Source organism: Rhinolophus ferrumequinum, chromosome 16 (assembly GCF_004115265.2).
Source record: "Rhinolophus ferrumequinum isolate MPI-CBG mRhiFer1 chromosome 16, mRhiFer1_v1.p, whole genome shotgun sequence".
Lineage (NCBI taxonomy): Eukaryota > Metazoa > Chordata > Mammalia > Chiroptera > Rhinolophidae > Rhinolophus > Rhinolophus ferrumequinum.
Genome location: NC_046299.1, coordinates 45,647,673 through 45,668,568, shown reverse-complemented (window position 1 = coordinate 45,668,568; position 20,896 = coordinate 45,647,673). Strand labels below are relative to the sequence as shown.

General features: G+C 34.1%; 1 protein-coding gene across 3 annotated transcripts in view; it reads left to right on the top strand.

Annotated features, from left to right (window-relative positions):
- CTNNA3 (catenin alpha 3) overlaps positions 1-20,896 on the top strand; it is a 1,431,866-nt gene that overhangs the window by 835,596 nt on the left and 575,374 nt on the right. For all 3 annotated transcript variants that reach the window (XM_033130597.1, XM_033130596.1, XM_033130595.1), the window contains exon 10: positions 18,958-19,050. In XM_033130597.1, the coding sequence (XP_032986488.1) occupies positions 18,958-19,050 (93 nt within the window). The remainder of the gene's footprint in view (positions 1-18,957; positions 19,051-20,896) is intronic.

Here is a 20,896-nt window from a genome sequence, read left to right as displayed (position 1 = left end):
TGCTTAAGTGAACTAGTCATATTTGCTAGGTGGAAGGAGTATAAGATTTGATTTTAGGGGTGAATGTGTATGTGTTTTAAAGAAATATTGCCATTTTTATTGGGGACTTCCTGAGGAAATAAGAATTTCAGTTATCTTTATCTCACACTGTGGTACTTTAAATCTCATATGAGAAGTTAGAGGATAGATGAGTTTGAACCCCCAAAAATCTAGAAGTCAGCTGCATTCTTGATCTGTGTTGCATTTTTATCTGCATGTCTTGTCACTGAAGTATGAAATACACACTGTTCATTAAACTACTAAGGTGCTTTGTCATAGAAAGAGGCAACGGGCTCCAATAAGTTCTGTATTCTCAAACCTTAGCCTGGATTTGTCATTTTTACAGTTTTACTCACTAATCCAAAGAGGTTCTGCTATAGTTTTCCTTTTTTTACAGAGTACCTATAGGGAAAGAAAAGCCTGCTGATTAGAAGAAATAATATGTTTGGCTCACATTTTGATGTACTTTTAACAAAGAGACGGTAATGCTGACCATTACTATTTTGCGATACAGATTTAATTTCTAATACTCATTAATAACTTCAGCATGAGGGTCTTGGATTCCACCACCTACCCAACTAGTCTTAAGGACATTTTCACATTGTTTCATCACAATTAAAAAGAACAATGGCCCCATAATAAATCTAATTTAAGTAAACCTATAAGTTTTTCTGCAATTTTTAAGTAGAAAAAAAAAAGAAAACTATTTTGAGAGAGCAGATAATAACTATAATAATCTATATTATAGTTGTTCCTGTTATATAGTTCCTGTACATAGGTGTTCCTGTTATCTAATGGCGTATAATGTCATTTCAAAATGTAGTGACTTAAAACAACAACAGTCATTTCTTATCTCTCTTGTTTTTGGTGGGTCAGGAGCAGTCATAAGTCCTCGCTCAGATTCACAGTGAGGGAACATGGACCCCACCCCTCAGTGAAAAAAAAAATTAAAATGTCAGACTCATTTTTAGATGAGCATGTGAGAGAAGCTATATGTTAGTGTGGCCATCTTCAGAAATAAAATATGCCACAGCAGGGACATTTGCTGTGCTCTAAAGAGGCTTCACAAGATTGGTGGCTTCATCAAACATATAAGTGTGTATGTGTGTAATGAGATTTATGTATTTAAATTTCACATGGCATCAAGAATCCTTCGCGATAACATTAAATCAGTCTTTGAAGGAATTATTTCAGTGACTATAATTTTCTTTCCTAAGGATAGGCTACAGTTTACTATTTTAAAAAGTGTTCCATTTCTTTGTTGCTATCGATAACACTCAACTACACACATACACATGTTTCTAGATAGAGTGATTCCTTAGTTATGTCATTTAGGAATTGCATTTGGCTGCAAGTAGCAATCAACTTAAAAAAGTTTTTTTCCCCCCATTTATTCAAAAGTTTAGGAGTTGATGATCGTTCATTAGCTCAACGATGTTTTCGCAGGTCTAGTTTCTTTTTGGATGCTGCTATGTTAGCTTTGATACTGCTGCCCTCCAGGTGTCTTGTCTGTATCCAGGGTGGGAGGAGGACAAAAGGGAAAAATGCCAAAGGAACATATCCTAGTGAATCCTGGTTATGAATGAAGAGAAAAAAGAAATGCTTCCATGGGGAACTCCGCCTAATCTCATTGGCATATGACCAAGCTGAACAACACGGGAGATCGAAACATTATTTTTTTTTCTAGGTATTTCGGTTTTCTTAAATTATGTCCCCTGGAAATAGACTGTGATACAGAAAATTGCATGCAGAAAGTTTATTTGGATGTGATCTTGAGAGATAAACATGCAAGGAATATAGAAAGGCTGGATTGGATTGAGAGTGAAGAGAGCTTACAATATGGTTGCAACTGAGATCTCTCCTGATCTTTTGCAGATTCTGAAACTGAGATGGCCTTTGAAAGTTGTCGCAGGTTGAGGCAAGGGGGCTGAGCCTATTTATACTGGTTCAGGCTGTTATTGTGAGTGCCTGCTGGCAAGGGGCATTACCTTGGGCAAGGTAGTTTTCTACAGCCCTGGGCAAGTCATCATGGGGGTCAACAGCAGATATTCCCAGCAGCTGGGAGATGGGGTGAGGGTGAGAGCTCCACAGTATGCAATGGAGTGGTAGAAAGGCAAAAGGAAAGGGAGGTGATCGTAGGCATTGTGTGAGCAAACTTATCCACACTGATAATGTGTGTTTACTCTTTTACATTTTACTGTTTCCAAATATTTTACACAACGCACACATTTATTTTAAAATCATTAAATTTTTCAACATGTAAAGTAAATAAACACACACACTTGTGTGTGTGTGTGTGTGTGTATATGTGGGCAAAGAGTAAATCTATAGTATGATAGACATTGTAGAAAATAAGTCTTTCATTGAATTACCCAGGAATTTTACATGATTACAGTGATGAATTAAAAATGACGTATATGAAGTAGGAAATTGACTTGATAAATTTATTAGGGCCTTTTTTGTTTTCACATGCAATTTATTTAACCATAAAGTAACACATAATGTTAAAATGATTCTTGTTTAAAGAATCATATCTTTTTTAAACTTGATATAAACTCCCAAAACAGAGTGTATGCATAGTGACTTCTAAATAGATGCTTTAAACATTGTTTTTTTCTTTCAGATTTTGAAAGAGTAGAGAGTTAGAGGATTTGAATTCATATTATTAAGTACTACTTTAAGAGACATGATATGTTACCACTAGCCTGATGTATTTGAGGGCACTTAATGATGATAATGAGACCTTTAAAATTAGTCATCGACATGACAGATGTTATAAGTAAAATACAAGATAATAGCAGAAAGAATTTGGTCTCTGGATCCCAGTATCCATACTGCCATTTCTCCTTTTTCAAATGATGCTGCTTTATGTTTTCATAGAGCAACTTCCATGTCATCTGTACCTATTAACAGAGTGAAGATAAATTTGAATACTTTCCTGGATTCATTAAAAAATGGCCACTGTCATTAGGATGCAATGAAATAATAAAAGAAAAATTTCAAAACTAGCTTAAACACTCACTGTAACTCATGATATGTAACTGGATAAGCAATTGTGATGAATTGCTTTCTGTATGGTTTAACTAATCTCCCCAGCATTTGAGTCTGTTCCCTCAGGACTTCATAGCTCCCAAAAGAGTGATTTCTGGTGCACTCACGGCATTATGACAAAATATTCTACTACTCAATTTACTAAGCATAGATGTACAACTAGCTCCTGGCTCACAGACTCTATTAGCAAAATGACAGGAAATGAATTATTAACCAAAAGAGAAAGCAGATAAATATGATATTTTTAAAGTACAAAGGAATCTATATTATTTATATGTTCTAAACATATTTCACTTACCAAAGAGAAACTGAGAAAAGCAGAATGAGAGGAAAAGTGGGAGAGAAACTTAGAGTCTGAAAGACTTGGTGAGAGGGGAAAGAAATTTTCTGAAGAGAATAAGGATTGAAGGATAAAAAATTAAAAAAAAAAAAAGAATGATAGTTCAGAGTCTATAAACCAAAAAAATGTAGCTCAACTGTGGTGCCTGGAGAGTCTAAAAAGGACCATCTCTGATTATGGTAGATATTGATTATGTGGAGAGAAAGGAGCTTAGTTAAAAAATAAAAATAAAAAAAAAAAAGAGGAAAGATGATAGGGTGGATTTTGAAAAAAGAGGACTAGGTGTGGAAGATGAATGGAGAAAGATAGTAAGAACTGGCATTAGTCTACTTCTAGAAAAAGAAAGAGCAATAGATTTTGAAGTCCATTGCTGGAAGAAGAGAGAAAAAATACATCCAACTGAAATAAACAGGTTGAGTAGAAAGTGCTGGGAGAGAGGAGACAAAGAATTGCACTTGAATTGCGGTGACCCTTGGAGATGTCTGATAAGCACATTTAAAAGTAACTCATTTGCAGGAAAAAAAATTCTAATTTTTAATAATACAATTCAGCATTTTGGGAGAAATTATGAATGATGATTACAAGAGGGATTTTTGCCTTGCTAAAAACCCCCGCAGAGGAAGCCTAGAATGGCGTTCTTTAGACTTACACTTTTTCTTGGAAATGTAAGAAGTGGCACAACTGACAGTCTGGTCTTGTTCCCCCATTGGTGGAGGTGATAATGAGCAATAAGGGTCCAAAGGGTAGGCTGCTGGAGGGAAGAAAATCACTGTGCCTGGACAAACAGTATAATTAGCTCTCAAGTAATCCGGTGATGGCTGTGGCTTTATGCAGGGACAACAGCTGCCCATTAGTGTTAATTAACCAACAGGAGAGAGAGATACAAGGTGTGGGTGTGCTTTCCAAAGCCTGGCAGCCGGAGACAAGAGGAATCCACAGTAGTCAGAGGCTCAAGGTGAAGTAGGACTCTAAATACAGCAGTGAAAAATGGACTGGGCTTTTTATTTGGCATTCTCTGTTTCTGGCTACTAAAATTTCAGGACACTTTGTACTCTCCTTTTAGTCCCAAGAGGGAGGCACTCATTAAGGTTACCATTTCCAAAGTGAGAAAGCCCACCCTCCACCACAAGAGCCAGGAAAGTAAGGAATCTGTCCCCTGACTTCTAGAATAAAACTGTATACATTAAACAAGGCCAGGATGCTGTGTGTGTGTTTTTTTTTCTTCAGAGACCGAACCTGACAACAGTTTGAAAGGCTCCAGGTGCAGTGCAAGCAAGCCAGCTTCCTGAATCAGGGTCAAGAACTGGACTAGATGATGCAAAATGCCCTCTAACTGCTGGGGCTGTTGGTCAAGCCCTTGAAGCAGTGCTGGTGGGAATCCAGCCCTGGCTCATGCAGCCATGTAGGGCCAGGTAACAGGGTAACAGTTGTGCCTGGCGACTGTCATTGTAGCCCTGCTTTCTTGAATTTGAATCAAGTTTTATATTGCTTGAGATGAGAACTGAAAATAACTAAATACATAGGAAATAAGTATTCTAAAGATAGAAATGGAATAACAAAAAAGTTAAGGGTTGGGGAATAACATTAGATTTTATTAAACAATTCACTATTTGTTAAATAGAATTTTTCATTTCATCAAGAAATTTCTGACTTATTATCCAGAAATCTTCTGATACTGGTATTAGAACTTTTGTTTCCTATTAACACATATCATTTAACAAGATAGTCATATTCATAGTTAAAACAAAAATTTGTTTGATTATAGAAACTATTTATCTTTGACTTTTAAATATAACCCAGCGAATTTTTTCTAATGCTTTATTGCATTATTTCCAGACTCTAAAGCCCATCAGTAATCAGTATGTTACTCATTTAACATGTTGTTTTGTGTATTACATCTAAACCTTTTATTTCTTGAAGCTTGGAAACCAATTTCCCCTTATCTTCTGTCTTCTTTGAGTGTCTAAAATAGACCTAATACATAATAAATAAGTGCAGAATTTTTGTTGTCTTTAGTCCTCTGTAAACAGGTTAATCATAAACCTTTGTAGACAAGACAGTGTGACAAATATTTTATTTGCAATGTTGACCTAAACTCATTCAATTTGACAGAGGCTTTATGAATACCACTGCTTGCAACGACTTAGAACTACAAAGAGGGGTAAGATGGTTTCTGTTACATGAAGGACATCAAGGATGCCACAATTTAACCTTGTGCAGATAGAATAAATATATGGTTTGCTCTAATTAAGGAAAGTTAGTAAAATAAGGTCTCTGTCTCCCTTTGTCTCCATCTCCCCTTCTAGAATAATTGGAACCATTGATATTATAAAGAAACACTCAAGATTACATGGCTAGTGTCTCATCATTATCATATGTTCTAATGGCAGCCACTACTCACATTACGGACCCAACGTTACTGTGTGCTATAGAGGTACCAGGGGGAGTTAAGATCAAACATATAACCCATATCCTTGCCAACTTACAGGGGCCAGAATCCTTGATTTTATTTTCATCATATATCACATCATTTAGCTACACCACACTATTTATCATGTAATTTAAATTCATTACCCATCGAGCGAGTCCTCACAAAATTTGGGGAACGCAAAGATGAGGGGATACACAAATCACAGAAGTTAATAATCGTGTCCTGATTTAGGTATGTAGCAAGGGCCTTCATACACACATACATAACCCAGCTTATCCAAATTTCACTTCTCCCTACACATGTACCCACACACTCTCACACATGCATTGTGTTCTTTCAGTTTGTGTTACTCACTACAGACCATTTATGCTGAAGGACAACAGTCTTTCAGCAGGATTATAATTTTAGTAATTCTGAAGCTTGTTTGCCTGTTTCCTTCAAAGTTAGAATTAATCATAAATAGATGACTGTAAGAAAAACCATAGTTGCACAGATTGTTATTCTGATATCTTCCGAAATAAAAGATGTCAGACAATTAATTGTCAACTGTCACTCTACTAAGAGACCCCTTCTTTTATGAAAGTAGGAAATGTATCTTGGTGTGGATGTTTCGATGAGTTAAGGAATCGGGTCTTGGCTGTCTATCCATATCTGAGAAGTTTATACAGTACGATTCGATTAACTTTGCAGTGTATGACAACTTCTGTTTCTATAATAGCAATTGAATAGTGTGATATCTATAAAAATGTTGGTTCAAAATTAAACTAACTGATAATTTTATATTGGCTTCGGCACATTCTGTCTGTCTTTAGAAAAATCAGTTCTCTTTCTGCCACTTGAGAATTCAGGTCATTGGTCATAAAATTGCTTTGAAATTTGATGTGAAGTTTAATGATAATGAGAGCCAGTTATAGAATTTTTTGACATATGCCCTTTACACAGTAATGCTATTAATAAGGACTTATTAGAACTGCATGTTTCACATGTATACATGACTCTCAGCATATGACAAAGTATATCACTAGTTCAGGAAACAAAGCTTGGTCTTTAATTTATTCTTTAGATGTGTTTTGTCTCTTTGGTAGTTAAATAGATTTTATTTGATGTTGTTTATTATGTCACATTTACTTGGCAGGCGGAACCTACTTTTGTCCTTTGGATGGTGATTTTGAGGTGAATAATAGCTTCATTTAGAGAGGGACTCTGAGGAAACTGTCTTGTTATTTACCATTATAATTTACTATGCTTATCAATGTGGCATGTATGTATTCATATACAGTTATATATTGTTCCAAAATAAAGATGAGAAATGTTTTGGACAAAATGGGACTCTTAGAGCAGAATACATTACAGACCTCAATTTGAGCTGTAGAACACATACTTCAGATCATTTATTAGAAGCACCACTTATTAGAAGCCAAATCTGTATTTATGTCCTCGGTATGTGTTTGTGTGTGTCTGTGTGTTTCCATCTCATTTGTTTCTTTTGTGATGGCACATACTGACACAGCATACTAATGCTTGTTTTTTAGAACAACATTGACATATGTCCACTTAGACAAATGAATATTTTCACTTTAATGACTCATTGGAAAAGAACAAGAAGTTCAGATGCAAATTTGAATAGAATTGGAGGGCCTGGGTAAGATAAGAAAAAGAAAGAAATGTGGAACTATATTATAATCTCTTAATCATGAGAATCATCACTTTGTACCTACTACAGACAGACAGACAGACAGACACACACACACACACACACACACACACACACACACACACAGACACACACGCTTCCCCCATAAACATCATGCATGGAATACCTTCGGAATTTCAAACAAATTGACTTTTTATTTATTGTTAAGGTGACTTTTGTGTGGTCTGATTTTTATCACTGGCAGTGCGCTTTGATTCATTTGATATTTGCCATTATATTAAATAAACGAGGTAAAACCAATACCTGGTTCTCCTATTGTGAAAATTATTTTAAATATGCAGCATATGAGGCAATAAAATCTATTTCTTACCTAGTAGAATTTAATCATTCTATATCTGTCTTTTCTGGAAACCCTATTTTTAAAATGGTTCTGTATTCTCAGATTTTGCAGCATCATGATTAATATGACACTCCTGACTGGTATTAAAAGTTCAAATATGCGTATGGAAAGATTTTTATTCTCCAAAATGAAAGTTACTTTATTGTTTTTTTCTGGTTGTAAAAATGATTCATTCTCATTATAATTCAAACTATAAATATTTAAAAGTATGGAAAAGGAAAGTTGAAATTATCTTGACTCTTACTCCTTAGAGATAAACATAATTACCATTTTGGTGAATAGCATTTTAAATATCACACTTTTATACAAACATGCTCATACAGACACATATACATCTTTAGTAAATATGATCATGTTATACATTCATTTTTACTTGTCATTGGCATGTTTCCAAGTCAATACATATAGAACTATTTCATTAACCACTGTTTCTTTAAATTAGATAACTATACAGTGAAAAAAGATACTTGGAAAAAAATTTGTCAATATGGAAACATACGGTTTAAATGGGATGCTTTTCTTCATGGTTATAGTAATCCCACTTCCTGTCCCATGTACATGTTAATAGTTAGGGTTTACCACCTTAGACTTTATACTTTGCATTTATACATAATTGTACATACATACATATATTTCAATAGGAACATACATTACATGTATTCTGAAATATTTTTCAGCTAAAATTATGTATCTGAAATATTTTATATGTCAGCAGAAAGTTTCACAGAATCATAGTATTACATAATGTAATTTATTCTCCACTTATATATTTAGATTCCTTTTCACTTTTATAAATAAAGTTACAGTGGATATATGTTTGTTCGCATATGCAAGTATTTCTGGAGGACAGTCTGCTTTAAATTGAATTGCTACAGTTTTGCAAATTTTAAATTTTCACAGATAAGGCTAAATTGCCCTCTGAGAAGTTGGCCATTTACCTTCCACTTGCTTTTCCATACCCTCAGCAATACTGGATGACATCAAACTTTTTAATTATTATAATATGAAAAGCAAATCTTGTTTTAGTTGCATTTCCTGATTAGCAGATCAAGAGGTAGGTTGGGAATATTTTCATGTGTTTATCACTCATTGTATTTCATATATGAAGCATTTGTTTAAATATCTTGTCCATTTTTTAATGGCTTTTTTCCTTATTGATGTTTAGAAGCTATTTATACTTTCTGGATAATAATCTTTTGAGGGTTATTATATATAACAAATGCTTTTTGGCATTTTTTTGGCATTCCATCTTTGGCATTTTGACTTGTTAGGTTTTCATTATTTTCAAATTTGAAAATGTTTATGCAATCATATATGTCATTCTTTTCACATACATTGAGCTCACCCCACTCCCTACCAAGTAGTCTCCAGTTGAGTGATCACCTTTAATTTTTTCCCATTGCTCTGAAAAACACTAAATTTCTGTGTGTTTCAATTATTCACTCATACTCTTTCTTCTTCATTTTTCTTTTTTGTGAGTCATCTTTGCTAGTCTTTCATATGTACATTAAAATTAACCTAAGTTCAATTTAGATCTATTAAATTAATAGACAGATTTAATAAAAGTTGACATTTTACTTTATAATATTGAGTATTCCCATCCATGAATATGATATCTCCTCATTTATTCAGTTACTTGCTTATGTCACTAAGTAAAATTTAATACATATACACACAAAGATATGCATATATAAAATGTAGTTGTACCTATTTCTTAATAAGGATATGAAATTTATACTACAAAATTTATACTGTGAAATTTATAACTGTAGCTGCTATTATTACAGAAACATTGTGTCACTAAAATTTTTAGTTTAATGCTAGTTGATGTATAGGAAAGTAATATATATTATTCATCTTATATTAAGCCGTATTACTTAATACTCAGTAGTAATAACAGCTTTTCAGATAATTATCTTACATTTTGTCACCTGAGAATATAAATATTTGCCCTTTCTTTACAGTATTTGTAGCTATCATATATATATATATATATATATGTATTTGATAATTATCTATATATATAAACTATATATATATATAGTTTATTGGGGTAACAATGGTTAGTGGCGTTACATAGGTTTCAAGTAGACAATTCTGTAATACATCATCTATCTATCACATTTATTTTTTAGGTTCATTTACACTGACTAGAGCTTTGAGTAAAATATTGGTTAACCTCAGTGATAGTGGAATGCTTATCTTAATCTTGACTTTTGAGCGGGATATTCACTGTAAGTTTCTGGAATTGGACCTGTTTCAGGTTAAGAGTGATTCCTTCTACTCATTCACTAATTTTGTTTTCTTTTCTTTTGCTTTTTTGCGTAGTTTACTTCGCTTTAACAAGAATAGGCATAAAACTATTATCAAATGATTTTCTAATATCTGTTGAAATACAGTAAAACAAGGAGTTTCATTACTAGATGTCCCAATCAAGAGCCTTTAGTTTATTTCTGGGATAAACTACATTGTCTTGCTGTGTTATTATTCTTTTATTACATGGTTAAATTTAATTTGCTAATATTTTATTTAGACATTTTGTGTTTAAATTAATAACCAAATTGCCTGATAGCTCAATCCCCTGTCTAATTCCTGTACAATTTCATTATCAAGTTACATAACAGTAAAATAAAATTATTCAACTACCAGGGGCCTAGAAATCAAGTGATCTCCTTATCTTACAGATAGATAACAAAAGGCAGAAGCGAATGATTACATTAGCAAAACTAATATCAGAGAAAGGATTGTGTAGTTTAAGGTTCATAAAATTTGGGAGGAAGCTTTAGATGCAAAGCCCAAGAAAATATGAAGTTCCTTGGTAATAATTTGTTTCCATGAAACACCCTGACTACCGTACAGTTGCCTCTGTGAGGGTCACCTACCTCCAGCGTCCCATTGTACTTAGAAACTAATTTTATTCTCTGACTCTCTCATATGTCCCCTTAAATAGATTGTGTGTTTCTTGAGATTTGGTTCCATTCTCTTTGATTTCCCTGGCAGTTCCCAGCCCACATAATAGATGCATAATCAGTATTTGTTTCCTGGTGAAGTTTTTTCCCTGCACCTTGCCATGCACTTGTTATAGCACAATTCTATTAGTTAAATATTACACAAAACTCATAATTCATGGTCATCTCTTGTCACTACAAGGAGCAGCAGGTCAGCACTCTTTCACCAGGAGAAATGGAAGAGTTGTCTTGCTTAGACAGAGGTTACTTGGATGCCAAATCTGAGAGATCACAAACCTCCTGCTGTGCTTCTCAGACTCAGTCCCAGGCCTCTGAGCTAGGCTTTCCTGGAAACAAAGAATGCATTACATTATGTACTTCAGGAAACACTAAAGTTCTTGAGTTTGTTGATGGAAGTTACCGCACTTCTTTCCATCTGCCATCCTTACCAGCATGTGGCAGCCAGCTTGGACCCTTTAAAAAGTTATTTTACTTGATTAAAATTAAATTCATTAAAAGCAAAATTGAGAGCTATTCAGTTAAATTGGGAATATCTTAAGTGAAAGTAAAACTTGAAAGAAGCTGTCCCCCCAGGCTTTGTTAAGTACGGTGACCAGACAAGAAGAAAAGTGTGATACTTTTCTTTGAAGTCCAGCTTTCTAAGTCTTTGTGGAATGTTGCAAATGCTTTTCAAAGGGAAATTTTTTTCCTCTTTCTCTCTTGTCCTGAATTTCTGTTGCTGTATCCACTCCGTTTTTCTTTCTCTCTTTAGGGATGATACATTCTTAAGCATACTAATTTATGCACTTATGCATTCACTGAAGAATTATTTATTGTTTGGCTACCATATATCAGGTAAAGAAACTGAAGGCCCACTGATGAGCAAACAGAGGTGAGAATCCTCTTATAAATAGAAGAAATGGTCACTGATCAAATAATCTCCTCAGTGAATGTTTAATTACAAGTTGAGAATCATGCTCTGAAGGAGAAAGTCTGACTTGGGTGAAGGAGGGTCTCCGGGGTGGGTAGGGGATTGTGGTAGTGGTGAAAACTTTTCCATGGAATTACTCTTGAGCAGAGATACGATGGATATCAGTTAAGCATGTCTAAGTGGTATAAGGATGGCAGTGAATAAAGAGAAGGAGAACATTCCAGGCTAAGAAAACAACATGTGCCCATGTCCTGTGACAGAAGGAAGCATGGATATCTGAAAGTTGGTTGATATCTGAAGCAAAGAAAGAAAAATAAGTATGCATCAGTTTGGACCAGACAATGTAGGACCTTTAAGGAAGGCGATATGATATGGGGGTGGGGAGATAACAGTAGCGGAGTCAAATCTGTAGTAAAAGAAATTTGTCAGTTGTAGTACGGTAAATGTATTGTAGAGAAGGCACAGAGATTGGGAATAAAAGCTAGGACTTGTCACAAAAATAAAAAAATAAATAAAAATGACAATCAATTTGACTCAGATGCGGAGCAAGAAAAGTAGATGATACAAGAGATATTTGAGAGGTGAAATCAAAAGGAATGGATAGATATGAGAATGAGAGAGTGAATCTTGTGCAGGCCGCCTCTACTTCTCTGCTTTGGGTCACAAGACGCAGGGGGGTGACTTCACCACTTACACAGTCCTCAGTCCACATGAGGCTAGTCTGACCATCACCACTCCCCCCAAGCGCTCTAAGTCTGGTCCTCTGTGTGGCTAAATCAATGGATAATTTCAGGGATTACTTACTTGACCTCTCAGTACTTGATTTTTGAGACTACCTTCTTGAAATTTCCTCTTCTCTGAGCCTCTGCGACATTAGAGTATTGTGGGTTACCTTCTCTATCTCTGGCCACCTTTTCTAAGACTCATCGTAGATTTATCCTCTTCTGTCTTCCTAATAAATATTGGTGTCTTAGGTACATTCCTAAGAATATTTGCTCCCTATGCAATCGTATCCAATTACCACTGTTAAGTTAGTGACTTCCTAATTAATATCCACTGTAAGCCCCTCCTAATCACACACCTAACTAGCTATTGGATATGTCTACTTATATATCTCCATGGCAACTCAAACTCAAGATATCAGTCCAATTCCGGGTATTCTGGGTATCTCCTATCAACCTGAAGAACTTCTGGTGTTCCTCTTATCAGTGATTTGGCCAGTGACTTATAATTTTGCTATTTACCAACGTGTCCAAAGGGCAAATGCCTCTTTTTCCGTTCTTCTTGACTCTTCACAAAGTTTTGTGACCGCTTGTTCTCTTCCAAACTTAGAAAGAAATCCAAATCTCCTTTTCAAATACCAAATTAAAAATAAAGAACTGATTTCAGCTATGTTGTTTATGTAGCCTTACTCAAAGTTTCCCTGTATTCATTTGTATCTTTGGTACAAATATGTCAGATTTTGATATTCCCAGTAAACAGGTTCAGTCCGACTGAAATCAACTCTGGACGATTAAATCTGATGGCCTGAGAGCTTTCTTTTCTCAAGTATTCTTTCTACAAAACTTAAAGTAATGACACTAACCTTCATCATGCTCATATTATAGATAATTAGGAACTTTTTTTTTTTTTAAAAAGGGGGCAGAGGAGCAGAGGAAGAACACATCTTCAATGAATAAATGAAGTTAGAATAAGGCCTCTAAGAAATACAATTCGTTGAACATATTAGTTTAAGACACAATAGAAAATCATTTCTATTTATGGTAATTCAGTTTCTACGTGGACAAAGATAAATTATTGTTTTTATTTATGTATGGACTAAATATTTTTAGGGTGCTTTGCTTGATTAAAAATATTTTTTTAAAAAGAATACATCTCTAGCTTTAGCCTCCAGCAGCTCACCATCTGAAAGATACATAAGTGAGTCTAGGAAGAATAAAGTTTGGGCTATAATTGTGGGAGTACATAAGGTAGAGGTATGAATTCTGATTCTGAACATCTGAAAAGCGTTTGTGGAAGAGCTATTTGATCCAGGCCTTGATGTATAGGTTTGAATTTGAAAGACCATATGATGTTGCATTGTGTGAGTTCTTTATATATTTTGGATATTAGCCCCTTATCGGAGGCGTTGTTTGTAAATATCTTCCCCCATTTGGTTGTTTGCCTCTTTATTTTATTAGCAGTTTCTTTTGCTGTGCAGAAGCATTTTAGTTTGATACAGTCCCATTCAGTTATTTATTCTTTTACTTCCCTTGCCTTTGAGGCCAAACTCATAAAATCCTCTCTAATCCCAAAGTCCATAAGTTTATTACCTATGCTTTCTTTTATGCTACTTATTATTTCAGGTTTTATGTTTAGGTCTTTGAAACATTGGAGTTGATTTTGCATATGGTGACAGATAGCAGTTTAGTTTCATCGTTTTCCACCTGGCTTCCCAATTTTCCAAGCACCATTTATTTTTTTTAATTTTTTATCTTTAATATTTTTATTAAAAATATAGGTAACATACACTTGTACAATATTATATTAGTTTCAGGGGTACACCATAGTCATTCAACATTTATAAACCTAAAGAAGTGATCACCATGATAAGTGCAGCAATCATCTCACACTGCACTATGCTGTCCCAATATTATTGATTATATTCCTCCTGCTGTACATTACGTCCCCATGACTGATGTATTTTGTACCTGGACATTTGGACCTCTTATCCCCTTTCGCCTTTCCTCCCTTTTTTAATTTTTAAATTACAGTAGACATTCAATATTATTTTATATTAATTTTGGGTGTATAGCATAGTAGTTAGACATTTATATAATTTAAGAAATGATTCTCCTGACTAGTCTAGCACCCACCTGGCACTATACATAGTTATTACCATATTATTGACTAGATTCCCTATGCTTTACATCCTCATGACTATTTTGTAACTACCAATTGTACTTCTTATACCCTTCACCTTTTTCTCCCTGTCCCCCAATCCCCTCCCATCTATTACCTCAACTGATTTAGTACCCATCTGACATCATAGTTACTACATTATTGACCATATTCCTTTTGCTATACCCTACATCCCTATAAACACTTAACAACCAATATGTACTTCTTAATCCCTTTCCCTTTTGTCTCACCCACACACCCAATGCCCCTCCCATCTGGCACCCATCAAAATATTTTCTGTATCTATGAGTTTGTTTCTGTTTTTGTTTGTTTGTTTGTTTTCTTCTTTAACTTGCATGTATAAATGAAGTCACATTGCATCTGTCTTTCTCTGTCTGACACTCCACTCAGCACCATATCTTTCAGGTCCATCCATGCCGCTGCAGATGGCAAGAACCCATTCCCTTCCATGGCTAAGCAATATTCCACTGTGCATACATATGTACCACCTCCTCTTTATCCATTCACCCACCAACACACACCCAGGCTGACTCCACATCTTGGCCATTGTACACAATGCTGTAATGAACATATGAATGCACACATTCCCTCAAAGTAGCAGTTTGGGTTTCTTTGGATAAATACACAGAAGTGGGATTACTAGGTGCTTCTTTGTCTCTTGTTATAGCCTTTGTTTTATAGTATATTTTGTCTGGTATAAGTATTGCTACCCCAGATTTTTTTGTTTTTGTTTTCTTTTCATTTCCATTTTCATGAAATAATTTTTTCCATCCCTTTACTTTCCATCTGTATATGTATTTTGATTTCTAGTCAGTCTCTTGTAGGCAGCAGATGTAAGGGTTTTGTTCTTTTATCTATTCAGTCCTCCTATTCCTTTTGATTGGAGCATCTAATCCATTTACATTGAACATAATTGTTGATTGATATGTAGATATTGCCATTTTATTATTCATAATTTTGAATTTTTTTTCCATCTTAGGGAAATCCCTCTAACATTCCTTGTAATACCGGTTTGGTGGTGATGAGCTCTTTTAGGTTTCTCTTGTCTGGAAAGCTCTTTATCTGCCCTTCAAATTTAAAAATGATAACCTTGTTGGGTAGAGTACCCTTAGTTATAGGTCTGCGCTTTTCATCACATTGAATATTTTGCTCCAATCCCGTCTGGCTCAGCACCATTTATTGAAGAGGCTTTCTTTTCTTCATTGTATGTTTTTGGCTCCTTTCTCAAAAATTACACACACACTTGTAATTTTATATATATATATATATATATAAAATAAATAAAGAGTAGGAAATAAATAAAGTAAGCCAACAGACTGTTAATTTGATCAAGGCGGTAAGATTTCCTTTTATTTCATCAGTTTTAATGACTTCTAATACCTTTAGGTAGTACACACATACTTAAGTTTATCTTAGGACGTAACACCGCACCCCAAGCACCGAGTTACATTTAGACTCTATGTTTGTATTCCCTGCGTGAGTCCTGGAAACATTTGAGTGTGTGGCTCTAGGATTAGACATTTTGTTAAATTTCTTTAGGCTTCTAAGATTGTAATTCTATAAAACCTCTTGAGAGAGTGAATGTTCTTTTTCACCCCCAGTTAGTAGAGAGATAGATGAGTTGAAAGGAAGTTCATACATGGTCAGGGCTACCAGGTGTCAGGCCATCTTCACACACTATCTCATTTAATCCTCAAAGCACCCCAGTGAGTTATGTGTTATCATACCCATTTTACAGGTGACAAAACAGGCTTAGAGAAGTTAATATCTTGCCCATGGTCAGAAAGCTTGTTAATTGTGGGAATTAGACGCAAACCCAGATCTGTGTATCTCCAAAACCTCCCTATATCCTAATTCCCCTTAGTGGGCAGAAACTTTCCACAAGGATCTCTTGAATAATTAAGCAGTACACAGACATTTGAAAACATTGTCCAAGTTAGATACACAAAAGTTGTAGGATGTCCAAATATCTCAGACTATTTTACAAAATATTTTCTTTTCATGCTGCTTTCTTTGACTAGTAGGGAGTAGCCTTCATGCAGTACTTGGGAACAGAGTTGACTGCCAAAAGAGCCCCACTGAATTTAGGAATAATTATTATTAGAGGAAATTTGGCTTTCATTTACACATTGATGTGACTTTGGAAAATACGTTAAATATCACTCATATTATGAATGTAAAGAGATTTTATTTTCATTATGTAACATTTTCTGTTTTGTCACAGAATACTAGCTACCTTATAAATTTGAATTTGTTTGTATGTACTGGTAGTATCACTAAAACTCTACATGCCTTAATCTGGAAGTAGTACTGCTTGATTATCTAGAAAGTTTCTGACACAGAACAGTTCTGGTAAAGAGAAGTTCAGGTATGTCTGAATACAAGAAGACAGAAGAGTATTAATATGATCATTAATTTGAGTAGAAAACTTATTTGTGTGGCATTTTCAATTGAGAATTTGTGAAGCTTACATCTGCTAATATAAACAGGACTTTGTGTTTAGAATGATTTCCATGTTATGTTTGTCACTGAATTGGCTTGCAATAAACCTGGTAGCCAAAAATGTTCAGAACAAAAATGCTAATTTTTAAATGGGAGAAAAAGAGAAAGAAGATACTTTAAAAATAAATGAATAAATGCAGCCAAAGAGTGTCTATGTGTGGCACCGTTTTTAAAATTTTTAAATTTAGGATTAACCGGCATTATTCTGATTTGACCAAATGATGAACCAATAATTTTTATATTTGTACTTAAATAGTGCTTAAATTTATGGAGAGATATTTTTCTGCAAGTGCAGTGCAAATTATGATAGGGCATATTAAAGCAATTAGACTGCTGAATTTCACTTTCTGTGAGTGGGGCTTGAGGGGTGGCGGAGAAGGACACAGAAACCGCTGCCCTTTTCAAATAATTCACAAATGTGCTAATTATGTGTCAGATATGAAAGTTGAGGCATTGTGACCTTCAAGCCAACAAAAGACCTTTTCAAGGAAGCCATGACCGTGTACAATAATAAAGTGAACAATACACTTCCACAGTTAAATCATGTATGGCTGTTATTTCATCATATGTAAGTGCAAACCAAGGAGTTGTTTCACTGTTGACATATTAAAAGTAATTCTATAAACAAAAACAAAAACAAAAATAAAGACTATCAATCCATTTCAGTAACATTTTGTGGTATTCTTCTACTAGTCATCCAAAGATATGTTTGTTCTTTGCTCCCAATTCATGCAGCTAATTTGTGGTTTCTCTGCAACTGAATGTATTTTGGATTTTAGCAGTGAAAAACTATGTGTTAAAGTATATAGTAATTAACAGAGGCATTAAGTACGTTAAAAAAAATGATTGTTAAAAAAGCAAACTCTTTGCAGTGATGAGGACAATTATATATATCTGTCGATCAGGAGAAACACTACCTCTGTACACAAACACTCACCTGCTACATAGCAAGAGAAATGCTGAGTAACAGTGAAGGTCAAAGGAAAGGAAAAGAATCCCATGCTCTTTCTCATGGCTCTTTCATGGTATAAAGAAAGTGTTTGTAAACATTGGACTTAGGTATTAGACATAATAGTAATTATTTAAAAGAGCATCCATTTCACTAGAAAAGAGTGTAAGTTTCAAAAGAAATAATAGATAAAGGAATTTGAGTGTCACTAATGCTTGAATCTAATAGACTACTGGAATATCAAAGAGTATCCATGAAGTAGTAGTAGAAAATCAGGAACAGGAAGAAGAATTTAATAATCTTGTATTTGTACAGCTTTGTAGTATATTTGATGCTGAATAAAGTATGAATAAAGATACAGTCACCCTTAATACAACTTTAGTAGGCATAATCAACCTCTGGGAAATAATAAAGCAATTATAAGCTTAAAATAAACCACAATGACATGAGATTCCAAGAACCTATTAGCATTCAGTCCATAGATGGAATTTTTTTTCAGTCCCATAGGAAACCATAATAGTTAGCATGCTATTATGGATTAGATGTTGATACCAAGAGACTGTATGGAGTTTACTGATTCACTCAGCAGTCTTTCCTTTTATTTTAAACCATTTTGTAAGGCCCTTTGTTGTTATTTGTTTTAATAAATTCTCTGAATACATTCATAAAATGTATACCAGCGACATTTATGAGAATGCTGAATTTGTCACTGAGATTTTCAATGTGTGAACTTACTTGTCTAGGTTAACAAATATTTCTGCATTTTCTTGATAATCTGAAATCATTTTCATTATTTTGGATTTTATTTAAGGTGGCAAATCTTGCTTGTTCCATGTCAACAAATGAAGACGGGATTAAAATTGTCAAAATTGCAGCCAATCACTTGGAAACCTTGTGTCCACAGGTATGATAACTAACTTACTGTCTCTTCTACAAAACTAGCTATAAGAATTATATATAATGCTTCAGAATTCATGCACGTGGAAAGATATTAAAATATTTATTTTAAACAAAGAGATGACTCGTCCTACTGTCATGGTTTATTCTTTATTAAGCACCTAGTTCTTTACTTAGCACCTGGTTCTTGTAACATTCCCTAAAGGTCTATATCAAAATCTTGTGAGAGAAAGGTATGGTTTTAAATCAAAGCACTGCTTTGTGTCCAACCGATTTGATTTATTTTTAGTCATTATTTATTTTGAAATCTCAGATAGAATGAAAAGAAGGATGCTTTTTTTTTTCCTTTTATCAAAAGAAGGCATGAGTTTGAAAAAAAGCAAGAAATGTTTTCTTGTCTGCAATTTAGGAGTTTTTTGTTGTTTGTTTTGTCCCTTTGTTTGTTTTTTGAAATTTGAAAGCAACACATTTTTAGGGAATATTTTCTAGATGACTAGTAGTTGTGAATCCATGAGTCAGAATACACATAAGAGCACTCTTAATCACCTTGTCTTAGAATAAGTGAGAAATAATTATTTCCTAATAAAGACCACAAAGGTTGTAAGAATGTGAAGTGTGAGAATGATTAGAGACTTCAAGTCTTTGGACATCTGTCGAGATTCTCATTTTATTGAAAGTGGAGTGTGTGTTAAATTCTTGATTTTTCCTTGCTGACAATTTCATCACTAAGAATACTGAGGAAACAGTGAGACTGCTTCTTTGGAGTTGATGTTAATTAGCAAGTAAGAACTGGCTGGAGAAGTAGTCTGGAGGATCTGCAACTGAGATCTTACCACTGATGTCAGTGTTCCATGAGATCCTACAGGATCACTGCAGTGAGGCCTCTGAAGTCCTTGAATCACGTATACTTTCCTCAGCAGTCTATGAGAGTTCTCATTTCTCCACATTGTGGACAGCACTTGATGCTGTCATTTTGAGAGATGTCTTTTTGAATCTGAGCAGTGTCAAATGAATCTCATTGGCTTTACTTTATAACTTTCTGATTAAAAATAACTTTTTTGTTTTTTTCCAAATGTTTACTAGCCATTTGGCTTTCTAATTCTGTGAATTGCTTAAACCCTTTGCAAATTTTTAGCTGGGTTTTCTTTGTCTTTCTTTTTTTTAAATATATTGTTTGAGTTTGTTCAAAATATCTTCTGTTGTCTATGGCTTTTCTTTGAACTTTTAAAATAATATTTTATTATAGAGGATTTTAAGAACTTTAATGTAAATATGTGGCCCAACTTTAAATTCCTTCAGTAGATATTTATTGAGCACCTACCCTGTGCCACATCTGTTGACTTGTGCCTTGTTAAGAAATTCTTCCAACAAAAATGTTATATAGTTCCCCGTATTTTCTTTTAAAAGGATTGAAACATGTAGATCTTTATTTCATCTGAAATTTGTTTTTGTGTCTAACATGAGATGAGGATCTATTTTATTTTATTATTATTATTTTTTACAGTACTAAAAATTGGGCAAAAATCATGTATTAAATAGTTGATTCTTTCCCAATTAATGTGAAATGCTACCATTATTGCACACTTAAACATGCACACTTTATAAAAGTTTCCATTGATTTATATATGTAGTATAAACATGTATGTACTTATACACATATAATGTATACATACATGTTTTGTATAATATATTACACATATATAGTACATACATATAATATGTATGTAATATTTTACTACTATTCCATATGTAAATATAAATAGATAAATTGAAATACATTTTAAATATACACATTTCTGGGCTCTCTATTCTGTTCCACTGGTCTATTTCTTTATCCCTGCAACAATATTGCA